The sequence below is a fragment of the Hylobates moloch genome, unplaced genomic scaffold (genome assembly GCF_009828535.3).
Source record: "Hylobates moloch isolate HMO894 unplaced genomic scaffold, HMol_V3 SCAFFOLD_8, whole genome shotgun sequence".
NCBI lineage: Eukaryota > Metazoa > Chordata > Mammalia > Primates > Hylobatidae > Hylobates > Hylobates moloch.
Window position 1 is genome coordinate 97,126,974 of NW_026652283.1, and position 22,823 is coordinate 97,149,796.

Sequence of the window (22,823 nt, forward strand, 5' to 3'; positions counted from 1 at the left end):
CCACAAAAAATTTAAAAAATCAACCAGGCATGGTGGCACGTATCTGTAGTCCCAGCTACTCAGGAGGCTAAAGTGAGAGGCTCACTTGAGCCTGGGAGGTCGAGGCTGCAGTGAGCTGCGATCATGCCACTGCACTCCAGCCTGGGTGACAGAGCAACACTATTGCAAAAAAAAAAAAAAAAAAAAAAAGCACTGTCAATAAAACTAAGGGATAAGCTAGAAAAAATATTCACAACACAGAAAGAGGGTCAATATTCCTTATATACGTTAAAAATATCAATAAGTGAATAACAAAACTACTGAACTTCTCTGTAGCTAGGACCTCTTTATCCTTCCCAAATTCCACTGAAACGTCTCCCACTCCCAAATTAAAGAAATACATAGTAGTGCTGAAAAGCTAGAAAGCAGCAACAGCAGTCTGGAGCAGTGAGAACTTCCTGGAAGGCACCTGAGAACAAACTAATGATAAGCACGGGAGTTTCTTGTCTGCAGCTCTGGAGCGGAAAATAGAGCACCTACTGAAAAAAGCAAGCCCCCAAACAGACCCCCAGATAAACCAAAGATTAGAAGCAATAACAAAAGTTGGAGAGGGAATGAGTTAAGGCTAATCTGCGAACAAGTATATTTAAAGGCTTAGAAACTACCGAGTTAATTATCTTCCCCCTCCCTCCAGCAGCGACTTCTGGAAATAGCCCCCAGGATAAAGATTTGAGATTTCCAGATGCTTCAATAAGCTATTTGCACACATCTTAAGAAAGCCCATGCAGCTCCACTACCCCTAGTTTCCCCCTCCCAGCCCTGTCAATATTTCCCTTCCTCTGAAAAACCACCAGATGCAGAACACACGATGAAAACCTATATTCACTGCCGAGGTACAGGGATTCTCACTTAAGCTGAGCAAACAGGCTCCAGTCGTCTCATCTACTATTACAAACATGGACAACCATTAATCACCAAATGACTGAAGAAAACAGCACAGGAGAAGCAACAGATTCAACAAGCAGAAGTGGTCTCTTTGTAAACAAAGAAAATACACTCAAGATCCTTAAAGTGATTCAATAAAAAAGAGATCAGACTAAAAGTAAACATTTTAGAATGACTAATTGTTGGGAATTAAAACTGTCAAAGCCATAATAAAGCAATAGATGGGGTTGAAAGGCAGAGCATACTTAACTGGAAATTTGAATTTGGGCTTAAAGTGTAATTTTTCTAGAAAATTACACTCTTTGCAAAGTACAAAGAGAAATGTGAAAGAAAAATTAGGAGATATTGAAGACAGTTTAATCTCTCCTGGATTGAATAAAGATTCCTTTAAAGGAGAAAACAAAGAACCAATGCAGAAAACAAGAGAAATCTCCCTATGCCGAAGCTAGATTTGTATAGTACTTATAAAGAGCCCAAAAAGTGGCAAGGAGGACAAATAAAGAATGCTTTTCCAGGCCAGGTGTGGTGGCTCACTCCTGTAATCCCAGCACTTTGGGAGGCTGAGGTGGGTGGATCACTTGAGGTCAAGAGTTTGAGACCAGCTGGGCCAACATGGCAAAAACCCATCTTTAATAACAATACACAAATTAGCCGGGCATAGTGGCCATGCCTGTAATCCCAGCTACTGGGTCATAGAATTGCTTGAACCCAGGAAGCAGAGGTTGCAGTGATCCGAGATCATGCTTCTTCCAGACACATAGTGGTATCTAGGGAGATATTGCCATAGATCCCTAAAGATAGGGAAACAATTTCAAAAGCTTCTAGGGAGAGAAAAAGACCATTTAGTTACTTAAAAGGAAAAGAGAACCTGATTCCCACAGAGGAGTGGATTTGAAGCCCAGTGAAAGCTAGCCCTCTGACAAACATTATAGAAGGTACAGTGTAGTGCAATAGATGCAAGGAATATGTTCTCAGCAGGGAACACCAGGAAATATCAGGTTAGAGCTGTCCTGAGAGAAGGACCTTTGTCTCCCTAAGTCCTCCCAGATTAGAGTGAGGGCAGGGAGAGATCCCACCAGGACTTGGGAAACTCCAAGGAAGGCCTTAACAATCTTTTATTCCAAACCACATCAACCTGAAGAAACTTCCCTATAATTATCTTACATGGTTACAAAACTGCCTTTCATAAGCCATTTCTCCTGTATATAACACTCCCATTTCACCTACAATTTATTGCTACACCACCAGTGCTACATTTGCATGGGTAGTAGTGCAAGACATCATTCACGCAAGACTCTGCTGCAACGAAGTCTGTGGGAATGCACATTCATGAATGGACAAAGTCTGGGAGGTACTGAGCCTAACAGGCCTGTTTAGATACTACCAGACCATCAAGTCTCTTATTAACAACACTGAATGCAGCCAGGTACAGTGACTCACATCTGTAATCCCAGCACTCTGGGAAGCCGAGGCAGAAGGCTTGCTTGAGCCCAGGAATTGGAGACCTGCCTGGGCAACAAAGTGAGACTCCTATCTCTACAAAAAATAAAAAAAATTATCCAGGCGTGGTGGTGCACACCTGTGGTCCCACCTACACAGGAGGCTGAGGCTGCAGTCAGCCATGTCTGAGCCACAGCATTCCAGCCTAGGTGACAGAGTGACACCTTAATAACAACAAAACAAACCAAAAAATAAAAAACACTGGATGTTAGAAGACAATGGAACAATATCCTCAAAGAATTAATTTAAAAAAATTTTCTTGGCTGGGCATGGTGGCTCATACCTGTAATCCCAGCACTTCGGGAGGCCAACACAGGCGTTATCACTTGAGCCCAGGAGTTTGAGACCAGACTGCGCAACGTGGCGAAATCCTGTCTCTACAAAAAATACAAAAAATTAGCTGGGAATGGTGGCAAGTGCCTGTAGTCCCAGCTACTCGGGAGGCTGAAGTGGGAGGATCACGTGAGCCTGGGGATGTTGAGGCTGCAGTAAGCCAAGATCATGTCACTGCATTCCATCCTGGGTGGCAGGGTGAGATCCTGTCCTCACCCCTCCAAAAAGTAACTGAGTAAAAATTAATGAAAAGAAATTTTGAGATCCATACTTTTATACTAACCAAATTATTATTCGAGTATGAAGGTAAAAGAAAGATGTTATGGATGTGCAATGATTCAAAAAGTTTACCACTTTCAAACCCTTTCTAAAAGAATTCATCAAAAAGGTACCTCCAGCAAAATGAAAAATCAAGAAAGTACATGACACAAAAAATAACATGAAAAGTAATAGTGTGAACAAATTTAAATTTGTGGTTAAGTCTAAATAGCTGTTCAGTAATATGGGTGGGAATCTTAAGATGACTGCCAAGCAATGATTCCTAAGAAATCATTTTTTAAAAAGTCGTACATGGATTGTAAAATGGCACACACACTTTGAAAAATAGTCTGGCGGTTCCTCAAAAAGTTAAATGGAGAGTTACCATATGATGATAGCAATTCCACTCTTAACAGCATGAAATATATTCAAGAGAAATAAAAATATATATCCACACAAAACCTTCTACATAAATATTCTTAACAGCATTATTAATAATAGTTAAAAGGCAGAAACAACCAGATGTCCATGAACAGATGAATAAAACGTGGTACTTCTACACAATGGACTATTAGCTGGTTAAAAAAAAAGAAATGAAATACTGATACATGCCACAACATGGATAAATCTTGAAAATACTATGCTAAGTGAAAGAAGCCACAAAAATATGTCAAAGAAGACCACATATTATAGGACTCCCTTTATAGGAAATGTCCAAAATAGGCAACTTTATAGAGACAGACAGTAGATTAGTAGCTGACTACAGCTGGTGGAGGGAGGATTTGGGAAGAAATGGAGAATACATGTTAGTGGGTATGGGTTTTCTTTTTAGGGTAATGAAAATGTTCTAAAAGTAGTTGTAGTGATGATTGTACAATGCTATGAATATTCTAAAAGCCACTTAGTTGTATACTTTGAATGGGTGAACTTTACAGTATGTAAATTATATCTCAATAAAGCTGTCATTTTTTTTTTTAAATCCAGAGAAAGTTGGCTGACACAAAGTACGTGGCCAGGAATAGGTAAGGAGGAAAGTGTTGTCCTTTGAATGGAATCATATAATTATATATCTTGATTAATTATCTGGATATTTAGAAAAATATTAGCTTAAAATCTGGGGTAAAAATTTTAAAGTAACTCCAAACTAAATAGAATTTATAACTTTCAATCACTAGAGGAAAAAATAAGGAAAACTAAGAATTCTAAATAATCACAATAAATATAAATGTGTTAAATTCCCATACTGGAAGTTCTCAGACTGGGTATACAAATAAAATCTAACTATATGATACATATAGAAGATGTACTTATAACAAGATGACAAGGAAAGGTATAAAATAAAAGAAGTGTCTCCTTTTGGAGAACATGAAGTGTTTTGGAGTTAGATAGAAGTGGAAATTGTACAACATTGTAAATGTAGTAAATGCCACTCAATTGTTCATTTTAAACTGGTTAATTTTATGTTATACAAATCCCACTCATTTAAAAAATAAAGGGACAAGGCCGGGTGCAGGGGCTCATGCCTGTAATCCCAGCATTTTGGGAGACCGAGGCGGGTGGATTACCTGAGGTCAGGAGTTCGAGACCAGCCTGGCCAACATGGTAAAACACCATTTCTACTAAAAATACAAAAATTAGCTGGGCGTGATGGTATGTGCCTGTGATCCCAGCTACTTGGGAGGCTGAGGCAGGAGAATCATTTGAACCTGGGAGGCAGAGGTTGCAGTGAGCTGAGATCGTGCCATTGCACTCCAGCCTGGGCAACAAGCGTGAAACTCCATCCTCCCCCCTGAAAAAAATAAAAACATAAAGGGACAAGCTGGGCACATTAGTGCTCACCTGCAGTCCCAGCTACTTGGGAGGCTGAGGTGGGAGGACTGTCTGAGGTCATTAGTTCAAAGCTGAAGTGTACTATGATCTCACCTGTGAACAGCCACTGAACTCCAGCTTGGGCAATATAGCAAAACCTGGTCTCTTGAAAAAGAAATTGGAGAAATGCATGGTGAAAATAAACTACCACGATTAGTTTAAAAAGATGAAGAGGCTGGGCATGGTAGTTCACGCCTGTAATCCCAGCACTTTGGGAGGCTGAGGCAGGTGGATGACCTGTGCTCAGGAGTTTGAGACCAGCCTGGCTAGCATAGTGAAACCCTGTCTCTACTAAAATAAAAATACAAAAATAATTAGCCGGGCGTGATGGTGGACGACTGTAATCCCAGCTACTAGGGAGGCTGAGGCAGGAGAATCACTTGAACCTTAGAGGCAAAGGTTGCAGTGGGCCAAGATCGCGCCAATGGCACTCCAGCCTGGGCGACAGAGTGAGACTTTGTCTCCAAAAAAAAGATAAAGGGACAAGAAAATAAATAAATGCTACAAAAAGAGCTGGTCTGACAGGATTAGAATCAGACAAAATGGAATATAGCAAAGGAAACTAAGGCTGATTTTACATGTGCACATAGCCACGATATCCCTAGATGCGATATTAATAAATCAAATCCAAGAGTAAAAAACATTTAAATTCAATAGTTTATTAAAATAATGCAACTAAGTAGAGGTTATCCAAAGAGTACAAGAATAATTCAACATTAGGTTTCCTAATACAATTCACTATATTAGCCAATTGAAGTAAACAAACCTCAAATGATCACCTCAATAAAAAGCACTTCCCCACCAAATCAATCCTATCTCCCAGGTCCATTCCCATTCATACTGCTCAAATCATTCCTAATTAAAAAGGGTACACAGTTAACTTCCCTTCCTTAACTCAATAAAGGATAACAGACCCTACAGTTAATCGTACTATCATAATACTGGAAATATCCAATTAAAGTTATGAGCAAGCCAAGGATATCTACATCATCCCAATTATTTGACATTATACTGGCAATCTTAGCTTATGCAATAATGGAAAAAAAGTATAAAAAGAAAATGAAAACCACCCATATTCAAAAAGCATGAGAATAACTCGAGATAGCTATACACAAGACCAAAATTTAAAAATTAACAGCTTTCTTATAAATCACAAATAATCAGAAATGAGTGAAATCCAATTCATTTTTGACAAATCCCATTTATCAAAAATTGAAAATACTTAAAACTGAGTAAGAAATGCCTAAGATTCATCTGGAAAAAACTCAGCAGTTTAAGAACATAAAATAACCTGAATAAATGAAGAGATACAACATTCCCAGATGGTAAGATTTGGTATCAGAAAGTCAACTCCTCAAATTAGTTTATAAATATAATGAAATCACAATCCAAGTTGAAATGGAATTTAAGAAACATTGATTCTAAAAATCACCTTGAATGTTAGTATAAGTATACAGTGATAGCAAAGAAATTGAAAATTTTGTATGGCTTACCCTGTTGAATATTAACATACATGATAACACTATAATAATTAAAAGGGCCTGGGAATTCACACAGGAATAGAACAAAATAGGTTAAGAAATAGTTCTGCATATAAGGAAATAAAATATGATTAATAGTGATGCAACTGGATATCCACTTGGGTAAAGAAGTAAAATTCTTATACACACAAAAAGACTTCTTAAAATTTAAGACGGTAAATTTTTTTTTATTTTTTCTGAGACAGGGTCTGGCTCTCTGTTGCCCAGGCTGGAGTGCAGTGGCAGCATGATCATGGCTCACTGCAACCTCCACCTCCTGGGCTCAAGCCATCCTCCCACCTCAGCCTCCCAAGTAGCTGGGACTACAGGCACATGCCACCATGCCCAGCTAATTTTTGTGTTTTTTGTAGAGACGGGGTTTCATCATGTTGCCCAGACTAGCCTCGAACTCCTGAGCTCAAGTCATCTGCCTGCCTCAGCCTCCCAAAATGCTAGGATTACAGGTGTGAGCCGCCACACCCAACCAAAAAATTAAATATTAAAAAAAAAATTCCCCTATATTTTCTTCAAATATTTGTATAACCTTGGGGCTGGGGAAGCCCTGTTTAGCTAAGTAATGCCCAGAAGGCTAAAGGAAGATAACAGCTTAGATTTCATACAAATTAGAATTTCTGACAAAAAAAAGTGGCATGAATAATAATAAAAAGTAACAGATGTGGCTGGGCATGGTGACTTAGGCATGTAATCCTAGCATTTTGGGAGGCTGAGGCAGGTGGACTGCTTGAGCCCAGGAGTTCAAGACCAATCTGGGCAACATGGCAAAACCCTGTCTCCACCAAAAGTACAAAAAATTAGCGGGGTGTGGTGGCATGTGCCTGTAGTCCCAGTTGCTTGGGAGGCTGAGGTGGGAGGATCACCTGAGCCCAGGAGGTTGAGGCTGCAGTAAGCAATGATCACACCACTGCACTCTAGCCTGGGCAATAGAGTGAGACCCTGTCTCAAAAAAAATGAATTAATTATTAAAAATAGATGTCTAATAAGCATATTTAAAATGTTCAACTTTAATGATCACAGAAATGCAAATAAAAACAATTTGCTCTTTTTCACTTGTTCAGCCTCCCCTGAATATTATTTATAGCTGGTGTTCTCTCTGACCAGTTGATGCCTATGCCAAATTGGTTTTTGTTATTCCAAATATCTCCTACCCCAAACAAGTTGGCAAATATCAAAAGAAAACTTGAGTATTTGCAGAAACAAATCTTGTTATATGCTGAAACAACATTAGGATGCAAACTGGTATGAACTTTTTTGTATAACTTGGCAGCAACACCAAAAGCCTTAAAAACATATGTTGAACCACAAAATAATTATTAGAACTAGTAAGTTGGGTCAACAAAGTTATAGAATACAAGAGAAAGGATATAGAACTCATTTGGAGGCTGGGCATGGTGGCTGATGGCTGTAATCCCAGCAATTTGGGAGGCTGAGACAGGTGGATCATTTGAGCTCAGGGGTTCGAGACCAGCCTGGGCAACATGGTGAAACCATATAATTTTTTTTTGTATAAATTTTTTATATAAAATAAAAGAAACAAATAAAAAATAACTCGATTGGAGTTCTATAATCTGGCACTGAACAATCCAAACATGAACTTAAGAAAATACTGCCAATTGTAATAGCATCAAAAAGAATAAAATACTTAGAAATAAATTTAACAAAAGAAGGGCAAGACATGTATACTGAAAACTACAAAACATTGTTGAAAGAAATTAGAGAAGACCTAAATAGATATAAAGACATCCCATATTCATAAATTATAAGATTTGATTTTGTTATGATGGCAGTACTCACCAAATTGATCTATAGATTCAACAGAATCCAGACTGAAATCCCAGCTGCCAGGTTTCTGGCAGTTTGTTTTGGTACTATATGACAAGCTGATCCTAAAATTCATTTGGAAATGCAAGGGGCCCAGAATAGCCAAAACAACTTTGAAAAAGAACCAAGTTGGAGGACTCGCATTTTGAATTTCAAAACTTACTACAAAGTTACAGTAGTCAATACAGCATGGTACTGGCATAAGAGTAGAGATGTGCATCAATCAAATATAACTGAGGATCTAGAAATAAACCATTATATTTATGATTATTTGATTTTCAACAAGAGTGCCAAGATAATTCAATGGGAGAAAAACAGTCTTTTAATAAATGGTGCTGGGACAATTGATACCCATATGTGAAAGATTGAGGTTAAACCCTTCCCTCACATCATATACAAAAATGAACTCAAAATGAATCGTAGACCTAAATATAAGACCTACAACTTTTAGAAGAAAATAGAGAGTATATCTTTGTGACCTTGGATTAGTCAAAGCCTTCTCAGATATGACATCAAAAACACAAATGACAAAAGAAAAACTATAAAAATTGGACTTTTTCAAAATTGTGAACCTTTTTACTTCTAAGGACATTGTCAAGAAAAGTGAAAAGATAACAGACAGAACGGGAGAAAAATACTTTCAAATCATATATCTGATAAGGGATTTATCCCAGAATGTGTAAAGAACTTGTACAACTCAACAATAAAAGACAAATTAACCCATTTTTAAAATGGGCAAAGGATTTGAATAGTCAGCTCTCTGAAGAAAATATACAAATGACCACTAAGCCCATGAAGATTGCTCAGTGTCATTAGTCATGATGAAAATGCAAACCAAAACCACAATGAGATACGATCTTACATTCACTAGGATGGCCAGAAAATAAGTCTTGACGAGGATGTGAAGAATTAGAACTCTCATGTGGCAGCAGGGATTGTAAAGCAGTAGAGTACCTTTGGAAACAGTCTAGCAGTGCTTCAATTTTTTTTTTTTTTTTTTTTGAGGTAGGATCTTACTCTGTCATCCAGGCTGGAGTGCAGTGGCACAATCTCAGGTCCCTGCAGCTTCAACTTCCCTGGCTCAAGTGATCCTCCCACTTCAGCCTCCCGAGTAGCTGGGACTACAGGCACACACCACCATGCCCAGCTAATTTTTTCTATTTTTTGTAGAAATGGGGTTTCGCCATGTTGCCTAGGCTGGTCTTGAACTCCTGGGCTCAAGCGATCTGCCTGCCTTGACCTCCCAAAGTGGTGGGATTACAAGCGTGAGCCACCACACTGAGCCACTTCAATATTAAACATAAAGATTCCACATTACCTTTGGGAGGCCAGGCCTGCAGTGCAGACTGGGTGAAAGAGTGAGACTCCGTCTCAAAAAAAAAAAAAAAAAAGATTCCTCATTACCCAGTAACTCCATTCCTTGCTAAATGCTCAAGAGGACTGAAAACACATGTACACATAAAAGCTCGTACAAGGGCTGGGCAGAGTGGGCCATGACTGTAATCCAGTACTGTGAGAGGCCAAGGTGGGAGGATCCGTTTAGGCCAGGAGTTCAAGACCGTGTCTCTACAAAAAATTAAACAATTAGCCAGGCATAGTGGCCCACACCTGTAGTCCTAGCTACTTGGAGGCTGAGCGGGAAGAATTGCTTAAGCCCAGGAGTTTGCGGTTACAATGAGTTATGATGATGCCACTGCACTACAGGCTGGCAACAGAGTGAGATCATGTCTCTAAAAAAAAACCTTTTAATTAAAAAAAAAAAACAACTTTGGCCAGGTGTGGTGGCTCATGCCTGTAATCCCAGCACTTTGGGAGGCCGAGGCAGGTGGATCACCTGAAGTCAGAAGTTTGAGATCAGCCTGGCCAACGTGGTGAAACCCAGTCTCTACTAAAAAAACACAAAAATTAGCCAGGAGTGGTGGCGGGTGCCTGTAATCCCAGCTACTCAGGAGGCTGAGGCAGAAGAATCGCTTAAACTGGGGAGGCAGAGGTTGCAGTGAGCCGAGATCACGCTACTGCACCCCAGCCTGGGCAACAAAGTGAGACTGTGTGTCAAAAAAAAAAAAAAGAAAGCTTGTACATGAAAGTTCACAGCAGCATTATTCGTAATAGGCAATATGAACATCCCATGTTCATAGGTTTTAAGACTTCATTTTGTTATGATGGCAGTACTCACCAAATTGATCTATAGATTCAACAGAATCCAGACTGAAATCCCAGCTGCCAGGTTTTTGTTTGTTTTAGCAGTATATGAATTTGGCATCCATTATAAGCTGCACCCTGATTCAGATATTAAAACATGAACACGAAGTACCTATTATAACTCCATCAACTGATGAGTAAACAAAATAATGTATACATCAGTGAAATATTTGACAATTTAAAAATAATGAAGTACTGATACATACTACAACAGGGATGACCCTTAAAAATATGATGCTAAGTGAATGAAGTCAGACCAAAAGGGCCACATAGGATTCCATTTATGTGAAATGTCCAGAATAGGCAAATCCATAAAGATAGAAAGTAACTTGGTTGTTACCAAAGGTTGAGGGAAGGGAGGAATGGGGAGTGACTGCTAATAGGGATGATGTTGTTTCTGAGGGATGAAAACGTTCTTTGAATAAGGGTAGTGACAGTAGGAAGACATTTTAAAAAATTTTTAAAAGAGAAAACACTCAGCTGGGTCTGGTGGCTCACACCTATAATCTCATCTCAGGGAGGCCTAGATGGGTGGATCACTTGAGGCCAGGAGTTTGAAACCAGTCTGGCCAACATGGTGAAACCTCATCTCTACTAAAAATACAAAAATTAGCTGGGCATGGTGGTGCGCGCCTGTAATCTCAGCACTTTGGGAGGTCGAGGTGGGTGGATCACTTGAGGTCAGGAGTTTGAGACCAGCCTGGCTAACATGGTGAAACTCCATCTCTACTAAAAATTCAGAAAAAAGAAAAAATTAGCCAGGTGTGGTGGCGCACGCCTGTAATCCCAGCTACTCAGGACACTGATGCAGGTGAACTGCTTGAACCTGGGAGGCGGAAGTTGCAGTGAGCTGAGATTGTGCCACCGCCCTCCAGCCTGGGCGGAAGCGTGAGACTCCATCTCAGGGGAAAAAAATTCTAAAATAAGACAGTGGTGATAATTATACAACTCTGTGAATATCCTAAAAACCCTTGAGTTGTAGACTTTAAAAAGGTCAATTTTATACGTAATTATATCTCAATAAAGCTATTTTTCAAAAACACAAATGCCAAAACTCATAGAACCCTACACTAAACAATGTGGATTTACTGTATATCTTAACAAACTTATCTTTTTTTATTTTTACTTTTTGGGACATAGTCTTACTCTGTCACGCAGGCTGGAGTGCAGTGGTGCGATCTCGGCTCACTGCAACCTCTGCCTCCCAGGTTCAAGCAATTCTCCTGCCTCAGTCTCCAGAGTAGCTGGGATTACAGGTGCCTGCCACTACGCCCGGCTGATTTTTGTATTTTTAGTACAGATGAGGTTTTGCTATGTTGGCCAGGCTAGTCTTGAACTCCTGACCTTAGGTGATCCTCCCGCCTCAGCCTCCCAAAGTGCTGGGATTACAGGCGTGAGCCACCATGCCCAGCCAATAAGCTTATCTTTAAAGAAGATTCATACACCCTATTATCAATTCTAAGTAATCATCTCAGAAAACAGTAAAGAACATCCAGAAAGATTTAGCTTAAAAGATGTTATGGAACTGGTAAAAGGAGGAAATAAACATACGTTGAACAGTAGGAGCCTGGATATTTATGGAATATTATGTGGCCACTATGAATGCCATGGGAAATTAATCATTGATGAAAACAGGTAATATATCAGGTCTCAGCAGGAAAGCAGGCACATTCAGATTGGGTAATCTGAGTAGGGTTTAATAAGGGTGTTGTTCATACAGCACGGTACAGGAAAACCACAAGCTATAGGGCAGTACTTGGCAATCAGAAGCAGGGGTGAGCGAATAGTTATCAAAGTCAGGGAAAAGAGCAGTGTGCCGAGAGCTGCTAGGTAGCCTGTCTTCTGTGGAGGGACGCAGACAACCAACAGAGACCCAGCAGGGAGGAACCCTGGGGAATGAATGTCCAGAACCTGCTCTCCTCTCACCCGATAGCCTCATGCTGATGACACCAGTAGATGCGGCCAGTGGGACATCAGAGGGCAGGGGCGCCCTTAATAAGTCCATGCAGGAGCAGGGTGGAGAGGGAATGTGAAGGACAAATGGAAGGTATCCAGCACAGATGGTCACAGCAGGAAACAAAAAGAGTAGTTGACAAGAGACTATGCTTTAAAAAACAATTACAGATAATATATAACTTAAATTCTGGAACAACTGTGAGGCCAAGGTGGGTGGATCACTTGAGGCCAGGAGTTCGAGGCCAGCCTAGCTAACTTGGTGAAACCCTGTCTCTACTACAAATACAAAAATTGGCCGGGCATGGTGGCCTGTGTACCTGTAAACCCAGTTACTCAGGAGGCTGAGGCAAGAGCATCGCTTGAACCTGAGAGTCAGAGGTTGCAGTCAGCTAAGGTTGCAGTGAGCTAAAATCATGTCACTGCACTCCAGCCTGGGGGACAGAACAAGACTCTACCTCAAAATAATAATAATAATAAATACAAGTTTTTTCTACAAATGTCGGGTATTGCTTTTATGAAATGGAAACTATGTTCACTATTTTTTAAAGGAACTCAACAGGACAATAGAATAATTAAAATTCCAACTCTCAGTAAACCCTATTTATCCTTCCCCAACTAAGTTTGCTCAAGACAGTAAATAACTAAAAAGGTGACCTAACATTATTACATGGATACTATAATTCATTTTGAAGTCATCAATAACAGGAAGGGCACAATTTACTCAGATTCTTACAAATCACTTTCATTCTTCAAGTACTTGTAATAGTTATGAGATCACAGCATCCTACAATTCACAGGTCAAGTACTGGATTGCTTCTAGCTTGTTATAAAACTTTAAAAGGAAGGAAACTACCATGATTTGGTTTCCACATGATGTTACATTGGCACAGCCTTGAGTGTTTTAATAGGTACAGCTACTACCACTCACCCCCAAAGCCAGAGCAAGCGATTTTGACAAGTGATTTGAAAAAACACTGTTTTGTTCTCTGCATAATTTCATTTCCCCAGGTTCAGGCAGGAAATCAGGTTCTTAGTAATTCTTTGTCTCAGTATTTTGTTTTCACAAGGCAGAAAGTAGCATTTTTCTGGGGGTAGGTATATCTTAGTCTCAGGAATGGGACTGCAAAGGTTTGAAACAGACACACTCCTGTATCCCCAGATAAAGAATCAATGGGTCCATATTTCATGACATCCAAGAAACCATCAATTATAAGCAGTATCCTGATTCAGATATTAAAACATTAACAAAAAGTACCCATTATAATCAATAAAACACAGTACATTATTTAAGGTGATCCTTAACATTTGGAATTTTTTAAAAGTATTTTTAGTTTAAAAGGCTCATATTACTGATGACAGCTTCAACCAGTAGAACTCTGGGGAAGATAACTTCAGACTATGTCACAAAACCCTTAGATTTATATACCCTTTAGCCCAACAATTCTACCTCAAGGAACTTTTCCTCAAGAAAAGCACTGGACAAATGAGGAAAGACAGACAAAGAAAAAAGATATGCTACGGCACTGGTTATGCTAGTAAACCCTAGAAACACATTGGTTTTAAAATAGAAAACTGGGGAAACCAGGTATGGTACTTCTTTAAGACAGAAAATGGTAATAATTCAAAAGATCCAAGACCCTAAAAAATGTTCACGGCATAGTAAAAGCAAACAGCAGATCACAGATCAGTTAGAAAAAAATCGTGAGAAAATATATGCAAAGAAAAAAGTATAAAAGGAGTTTTAAAAAGAACTGAGAAAATGGAAAGAGAAAATTCGAATTAAACAAAAATCTTCTGGCCGCAACGGCTCATGCCTGCAATCCCAGTGTTTTTGGAGGCCTAAGGAGGAGAACTGCTTGAGGCCAGGAGTTCGAGGCTAGCTTAGGCAACATAGTGAGACCCCCCCCTCGTCTCTAAAAAAAAAAAAATTAGCTGGGAATTGGCGGTGCATGTCTGTAGTCCCAGTTCCTCAGGAGACTGTGGCGGGAGGATTGTTCAAACCCAGGAGTTCCAGGTTGCAGTGAGCTAGGATTGTGCCACTGCACTCTCCAGCCTGGGTGACACAGTGAGACTCTGTCTCAAAAAAACTCCTTAGGTAAGGTCTTGGTTTGTGTGCAGGGCAAGTGCAGGTGGGTTCTGCAGCCAGAAACTATCAAACCTTCTAGCTCCCTGGACCTGAACTTCCACAGCTCCCTCTCCTCATGTACTTGTCTGGGGCGGGGCGGGGGACAGCTATGTTGATCAGGAGTGAATTCAAAGTTGGTCTACCATGAACTGGAAGATGCTTGAATACTCATCCCTGCTGCTATAATATCTTGGCAGAGAAACCATTAATTCTCTGTCTGGCATTTGCTGGAGTTAAAATATACCAAAGGAAAAGGCTGGAAGCAAAACAGCAAAACTGGAAGCTGAAGAGAGGCATCAATGAGAGAAGAAGATAACTGAAGAGTAATCCAGGGTATTTTGCTAAGCATTTCACGCACAGCTGTGTTGTTTGGGGCCTGAAAACTCTATGAGATACTTTCGAATTGAAAGAATGGCTCACACTGTACGTGGTGAAGAGCAGAACCAGAAACTGAACACAGGTCAAATGCATTCAACCATAGTGAGCTGTACTGCCTTCCTGAATTCGTAATGTAAAAGTCAGTCTGAGTGGACTGCAGCTGAGAAGAGAAGACAATTATCCAAAAATGTGTCCGAGAATACACTCCCAACCTATACTTTTAATTTAAAAGAATGTGATTTTTTTTTTTTTTTTTTTTTTTTGAGACGGGGTCTCACAATGTTACCCAGGTTGGAATGCAGTGGCGCAATCCCAGCTCACTGCAACCTCGACCTCCTGGGCTCAAGTGATCCTTCCGCCTCAGCCTCCTGAGTAGCTGAGACTACAGATGCCCAGCACCATGCTGGGCTAATTTTTGTATTTTCAGTAGAGATGGGGTTTCACCATGTTGGCTGGGCTGGTCTCAAACTCCTGGGCTCAGGCAATCTGCCGGCCTTAGCCTCCGAAAGTGCTGGGACTACAGGTGTGAACCACTATGCCCAACCAACAATGTATAAATGTTTATTTTGATAAACTTTTAAAAGAGCCATCATTTTATTTTGGTTGGGTGAGGTGGCTCACACCTGTAATCCCAGCACTTTGGGAGGCTGAGGCAGGTGGATCACTTGAGGTCAGGAATTCGAGACCAGCCCAGCTGACATGGCGAAACCCTGTCTCTATGAAAAATACAAAAATTAGGTAGGTGCGGTGGCGCACGCCTATAATCCCAGCTACTTGGGAGGCTGAGGCACCAGAATTGCTTGAACCCAGGTGGCAGAGGTTGCAGTGAGCTGGGATTGCACTGCTGCAATTCCAGCCTGAGTGACATTATGAGACCCACTGCACTCCAGCCTGTGCAACTGAACCAGACTCTGTCTCAAAAAAAAAAAAAAATTGTATTTTGTTTACTAAAATACCTTTGTAAAGATGGGGAGGAGTCTCCTGAAACTTACCTGAATTTTCCTTATTTGAGAGAACACACCAGGTGCCCAGTATGCTGGGAGAAAACACACTCATATGAAGGCACATCATTGTGATATTTTAGATCTCTGGGAAAAAGAAGGTTCAACACATTTCCAGAAGTCGGGGGGTAGAGGGAGATAAATAATTGAAATAAAAATTTTTACAGCTGAGTGCAGTGGCCCACGCCTATAATCCCAGCACTTTGGGAGGCCGAGGTGGGCAGATCACTTGAGTTCAGGAGTTCGAGACCAGCCTGAGCAACATGGCGAAACCCTGTCTCTACGAAAAGTACAAAAAAATCAGCCGCCAGGCATGGTGGCCCATGCCTGTGGTCACAGCTGCTTGGGAGGCTGAGGTGGGAGGATCACTTGAGCCCAGGAGGGGTAGGTTGCAGTGAGCTGTGATCACACCACTGCACTCCAGCCTGGTGACAGAGTAAGACACCGTCTCAAATAAAACAAAACAAAACAAAACAAAACAAAATTAAATCAGAATAGCTAAAGGACAATAAAAGAATACATTTTAAATTCTGAAGAAAAACATTTTCAATCTAACACTCTTTACCTAGTTGAACTAGGAATTGTGTATAGAATCAAGATACTCTGAAAGGTGCAAATTTCCATTTCCACATGCATGCATTCTTAGAAAACTACAAGAGGCTGTGTGTCCCCCCAGTGGGAGCAAAGCAAAACAGAGGACACTGGACATGGGAAGCAGAGGATCCAACCCAGGAGAGAAAGGAAGAGAATCTTCAGAGTGATGGTCAGGAGAGCCGAGTCGGCCAGGTGTGTGCAGGCCACCAGGCCAGAGGCTCCCAGAGAGGCCAGTCATGAGGACGATTCTGACAGAATACCCGATATCTCTCAGCTTCTTGATGGGAGACTTAAACAACTCGGGTTAAATTAGTGACTAAATATCTGGAGAAATACGAAACAAGAAAAGAGAATTACTAACACCAGGGCAAACAAGAAATTGGGCAGGAAAGGAAAAGCATTCATAGTCTACTCAGTGGGTCAGTTGTAAGTGGTATTTACAGTGTCATAGGTCAACACTGGCTGCTGATCTAACCCAAATCACCTGAAGACTATACAGATGCCCCTTGACTTAACAATGAGGTTACATCCTGATAAACCCATCCTAAGTGGAAAGTATCCAAAGTCAAAAATGCATTTAATACCTCTAGCCTACCAAACATCATAGCTGAGCCTAGCCTATCTTAAACGTGCTCAGAACACTTAGGTTAGCCTACAGCTGGCAGAATCACCTGGCAGCACAGCATGCTGGAGAGGATGGGTGGTTTGCGCTGGTGATGGCGTGGGTGACTGAGAGCTGACCAGCATCATGAAAAAATATCTACCGAATATCACTAGCCTGGGAAAAGACCAAAATTCAAAATTTGAAGTGTGATTTCTACTGAATGCATAATGCTTTTACAACATCTGTAAAGCTGAAAATTCCTAAGTTGAACCATCATAAGTGTTTGGACCTATACTGGGAGACAGGAAGAGGGTATGAATAATTGGAGGCAGGGAAGAGGGCATCCCAGCTAAAGCCTCATCTTTCAGAGTAGAAAGGCAATGGATAATGTCTACGACTGGGTGGGTGAGGGAACACCAAAAAACAGCATTATAAGCACGTTGTTTAGAGCTCAAAGAGATGAAGACAGTGGGAGAAACTTACATTTCTCCCTGTAGGACCGAATCTTTAAAATATGTGCATAAGGTGGGGCAGTGGTTCATGCCTATAATCCCAGCACCTTAGGAGGCCAAGGCAGGAGGATTGCTTGAGCCTAGGAGTTTCAGACCAGCCTGGGCAACACAGAGAGACCCTGTCCCTAGAAAAAAATTAAAAATTATCCAAGTGTGGTGGTGCATGCCTGTGGTCTCAGCTACTTGGGAGGCTGAGATGGGAAGATCGCTTGAGCCCGAGAGGTCAAGGCGGCAGTGAGCCATGATGGTGCCACTGCACCCCAGCCTGGGAGACAAAGCAAAACCCTGTCTCAAAACAAAACAAAACAAACAAACAAAAAAGATGCATAATTAGCTCTGTCAAAAATAAAAACTATAGTAGTAATAAGGGTGATTTTGCTTATACGTTTTCCCATCTTTTTCAAAAAACTTAATGAAATCTAAAAGGATACATGCTAACATGTCAACAGTGATTATTTCTAGTAATGGGATTGTGGGCCATTTACATTTCTTTCACTTTTGTATTTCCTGAAAAAGTGCAATACACAGAGCATATTGATCATAAATCAGAAAAAAAAAAACAAAGGCGTTATATTTCATGCCTGGCCCAAATCCACCCCAAGGTAGAAGGCCTGTCTCCGTCATTTTAGCTTTTGTTTGCGCTGCTGAAGCAGAGGAGCCTGCCAACTCCTTCATTTGCACAGCAAATATTTGTTGAACTCCTAAAAGCCAGGCCCTGCAAGGCGATTCCAATACCTTTGGCTTTTGAGTCTCCTGAAGTCCTCAATACCCGCTGAGGGAACCAGCTGGGAGAGGAGCTAAGCCAACACTTCTCATACCGTATGTGCACTATGACCACCAGGGGCTTCATAGAGCAGGTCCGGGTGGTATCTGAGACTGGGGGAGCAAGCAAGCTACTTGAGGTACACAGGATTTACTTCAGGTTTCTTAAAGGAGCTGCCCAGGTCTTCAGTCACTTCTGCACCATGATGGCGTGCCCATTCTCTAACTCCCACATAGGCTCGATTTCAATTCCCAAATATTTAACAAAAGTCTGTGGGAGATGACAGAAGGGCATTGCTGGGGCAGCTGGAAGCTGTCTCAACTGTTCACAGTTATGAGCAGGGCCCTGCAGAAAGGCAGGCCTGGGTTTGAATCCATGCTTCACCATCCACGGTGTGATTTACGTCCCCTCTCTAGGCCTTCACAGGGGAGGGTGGTCGTGTGGATTACACGAGGGTATGAGGACATCTAAAGGGCTTGACAAGACCCTGGTACACGAAGAAGACTCAAACAGTGACCACCTCTAGCTGCTGACAGGGCTCCAGTCCTTTCTCAGCCATGAAGGACTGGCTGGGACTTCTGGGGAGATCACGTGAGTTTTCAGCCTCTATGCCCTCCAATGGAGAGAAGAACGCCCATGCCCTCCTCCTTCCCACGAATGTTCTGAGCCTAAACCAGGATGTGCACAGCGCCATGCAAAAGACCTCTTTGGTCCTAAAATAGGTTGTGGCACTCAGATTTTATTCAGTAAAATTTTCCTGACTCACCTCAATGTTACTACCAGGGAGATAATTAGGAAAAGAAAGAAGCCCTTTCCTCTTCCCCTGATCTTAGGAAGCTTTCTTTTCAGGGAGGAGGTCATCCACGTGGAGATCAGGTGAGAAAGGCACCAGGTGTCCCTGACACTCAACACAAACTCAATAGCCACTAAGCCAAGCATCCTGCTCCCAGGATCTGCCGCCGCCACCGAGAGGACCCAACAAGCTGAATTTCTCCCACAGCAAGACATCCTGAGGATCACAACCCTTTCTTCCCAGGAGAGCCCGAGTTTCTTGGACCTTGTTGAGAGTCTTACACTTTGGGAAGAAGGCGAGGCTGAGTAAAAACGGTTCCCTAAAGCCCGCGGGAAGATCTGAGCAGGCTGCATCCCGAGAAACACGGCGGAAGCACGCGCTGGGGTCCAGCTGAGCCCCCCGCCACCCCCGGCCCGCCGGCACTCACGATCTCGGCCACGATGAGGAGGCCGGGCAGGGTGCGGAGGAACTCCCGGTCGTAGGCGAAGCTGCTGCTGCTGGTGGAGAAGTTCTCTGCGAAGGAGCTGGCGGTGGTGGTGACGGTGTGCGAGCGGGCGCGCTGCGCCTCCTCCATAGTCGAGCCCCTGCCGGGCTGGCGCGTCCCCAGGGACCCCCGGCGGGTCTGGGGCTGGACGCGCGGCCCTGCGCCCTGGGGACACAGGCGCGGGGGAGGGGAACGCGGCCGGCGCGGGGCAGGGGGCGCGAGGGGGGCGCCCGCCGGGGGCTGTACAGGCGCGGCGCGTGCCCTCGAGTGCGCGGCGCCCCTAGCGCCTCCGTGCGCGGGCTCCTTAGCTGCGCTGGGGCCCTAGAGGAAGAGGAGAGCGAGCGAGGGGAGGCTGCCGGGCAGCTGGGGAAGGCGGTAGAGGCCCGGAGGAGGGGAGGGGGCGTGGAGAGGGGCGGGCAGGAGGCGGGCAGGAGAGGGACCGCCCCGCGGAGGCGCCGGGGACGCCCGCCCTCTTCACCTGTTGCCCGACTCCCAGCGGCCAAGAAGGCGCCGCGTAGCACCCAGGGTGGCTGGGTTGGCAACCTGGCGGGCGGCCCGGAGGAGAGGGCACAGGGGTCCTCCTGGCCGTCTTCCGCTCCCCCTCCCGTCCTTTGCCTCTGTCAGGCCCCGCCTGGCCCAGGTCCGCAGCCGCCACTGACCTTTTCCTTCCACCTGGGCGGGTCGGGGGCTGCGGGCACTGTGGCTGCTTAAGGAAACCCAGGCCTCCAGGGACTCCACCGCTTCAGGACTGGCGCGGAGGGAATGACTGAGCGACGACGGAGGTAAGGGGTGATGTGGTACCTCGAATGTTGGGAAACGGCAGGAATGATGACCCGGCCGGACCTTAGACCCGAGATCGATGAGAGGCCGTCAGCACTGCCCGGGAGACGGCCCGCGCTTCTCCCCCTCCTGCTGCGGCCGCCGCCAGAGCCCGGTGTTATTTCCTGCCCCTCCTGTCGGGAACAATTTGAGGAACCAACTTAATCGCTTGGCTTTGAGGGCGCGACGCTTCCAGGCGCTCTCCGCGGCTCTGTTCCGCGGACCCGTGGAGCCTGGGTGACGGCGCCTGGGCCGGAGGAGGGGAGATGTTTGCGGTCCCTGGCCAAGATGAATCAGCGTGACCGTCCCGTCACCCTTGGGGGGAAAAAAATGTTTCAAGAAGGCTTGAAAGGTGTGATTTGTGTAATGTTAACTTTAGGACAAATGAGCTATGCTTTCCTGGCATGGGAAGGGGATGGGGGTCCTCATTTAGGGAGGCAGTTTGTAACAGAGTCAGGGAAGAACTGAGCTCGGGTGCTTGCGTTTATCGGCTGCATGACCCAGAGCGCGTGGCTCTACTTTTTGGACCTCAGTAATGCCGTCTCTAAAATGCAGGCTTTGACAGATGGACCTCTGAACAAAAAGATTATCTTCCGCTTGGTCCCTCTTTCTATTTTGTGAAAGGGTAGCAAGAAACATTTTATCTGGAAGCCACCAACAGAAAAGGAAATAATCTTTGACTATAAATCGAGGGTATCTTTGATTCACAGTGAAGGCATTTCTGCTGATCTGTTCCAAGACAGGTTAAAAATGAGATCAGAAGGGACATTTTCTTCACAGTGTCTTATCAAGTGTGCTGAGAAGAAAGCAAAAACGACAATGTAATAAAATAAAACAAGGAATTAGTGTCTTTCAAGTCTAGGGCCTACCCAGGAAGACCTCTGGGAGTAAAAGTTAAGGCTTCAAAAGCATGGCAAAGATGCAGATTTGGAGAAATTCCATCCATGTGCATTTGGTAAGCACCTCGGGCTGGTGGATAAATTCTTAAAATTTAAAATATAGCACTTTTCCCTGGAGCAGTAGTTCTCAAAGTGGTCCTTGGACTAACAGCAGGTAAGTTCCCTGGGAACTTATCAAAAATGCAAGTTCTCAAGCCCTACCCCCAGACCCACTGAATCAGAAACTCTGAGGGTGGAGCCAGGAAGCTGTGTTTGAACAAGCCCTCCAAAAGACACAGATGCATGCCGAAGTTAGCTGCTGCTTTAGAGAAACTGTTAATGAGTTTGGGGACATAAGAGGTACATGAAATGGCTGGAGGAGACTCAAGCATCATGCATGACATTTAGTGAACGTAAAAGATGGAGTTTAGACAACTCTATTTCCGTAATACAAAGGACAATCCTCTCTCAAAATTCTTGGAGTCAGATGAATTTCTAAATTCAGATTTTGTTTTTCAATTTAGAAAGGTAAAATGTGCCTGTGCCATATATTACATAATACCTTTGGTAACGTCTGGAGTGACACTCTAATATACTATACCTGTAATCCTAGCACTTTGGGAGGCTGAGGTGGGCAGATTGCCTGAGCTCAGGAGTTCAAGACCAGCCTGACTTTCTGAGAGGGGCAAATGCAGAAGCAAATCTCTTAAGGCCCAGCCCTGAAGACTACACAGACTCATTTCCACCACATTCTATTGGTCTAAGCCAATGAATGACAAGGCCAGCCAGAGTCATGCAGAGGGGAAACAGATACCACCTGTGGATGGGAGGAGCAGTAAAGAATTGTGGCTGTCTTTTAATCTAGGTGAGATAAAGACAAAGACAATAAATAGCTTCACATCAGTTTAGATTATGTTTTTCTACCAAATATGTTTTCTGCAAACTCAGGAAAAAAATTTGGTTTTCAGCTTTTGGGAGTTCAGAATTGCAGAGAAAAAATTATACACTGGTTGCTTGAAAACTAGCTGCCCCTTTCCAACTGCTGCCTACATTTGGGTGATTATCTTCCACCTGAAACTCTACTGATTGGTGCCCATTCTTCTAATAACACCCTTATCCAGTCCACCTTCCATCTTCCTGCAAGAATTATTGTCCTGAAACCCCAGACTAAGGTACCACTGTGCACAGCATAAGGGCCTACATAAGATAGTTCAGCCTATCTCTTCTGATCCCTTTTCTTAACTACTCTAGAATGCATACTGTTTCAGCCCCAGATACACTTTGCATATATCTCTGTAAGTGTGACCACTTTATGCCTATAGCCAGCTTTTCTCTTAGCCTACAAACCCTCCAACCTTCACACAGAGCTCACAGTCTGCAGTCTTCATGGCCCATTTTAAATGCCACCTTTTCTGTGATTTCTTTGGATTTCCATGAGCTTTGTTATTTTCTTTTTTGTTTTGGAATTCAT

The 22,823-nt window shown here is 43.0% G+C and overlaps 1 protein-coding gene and 1 pseudogene across 1 annotated transcript in view; one reads left to right on the plus strand and one right to left on the minus strand.

Moving 5' to 3' along the window:
* CMTM8 (CKLF like MARVEL transmembrane domain containing 8) overlaps nt 1-20,038 on the minus strand; it is a 130,894-nt gene extending 110,856 nt beyond the window's left edge. The window contains exon 1 of the mRNA XM_032162224.2: nt 19,599-20,038. Coding sequence (XP_032018115.1) covers nt 19,599-19,745 — 147 coding nt within the window. The 5' untranslated portion in view covers nt 19,746-20,038. The remainder of the gene's footprint in view (nt 1-19,598) is intronic.
* LOC116473893 (small integral membrane protein 11-like) lies at nt 14,671-19,565 on the plus strand (annotated as a pseudogene).
* Nucleotides 20,039-22,823: the final 2,785 nt, after the last annotated feature.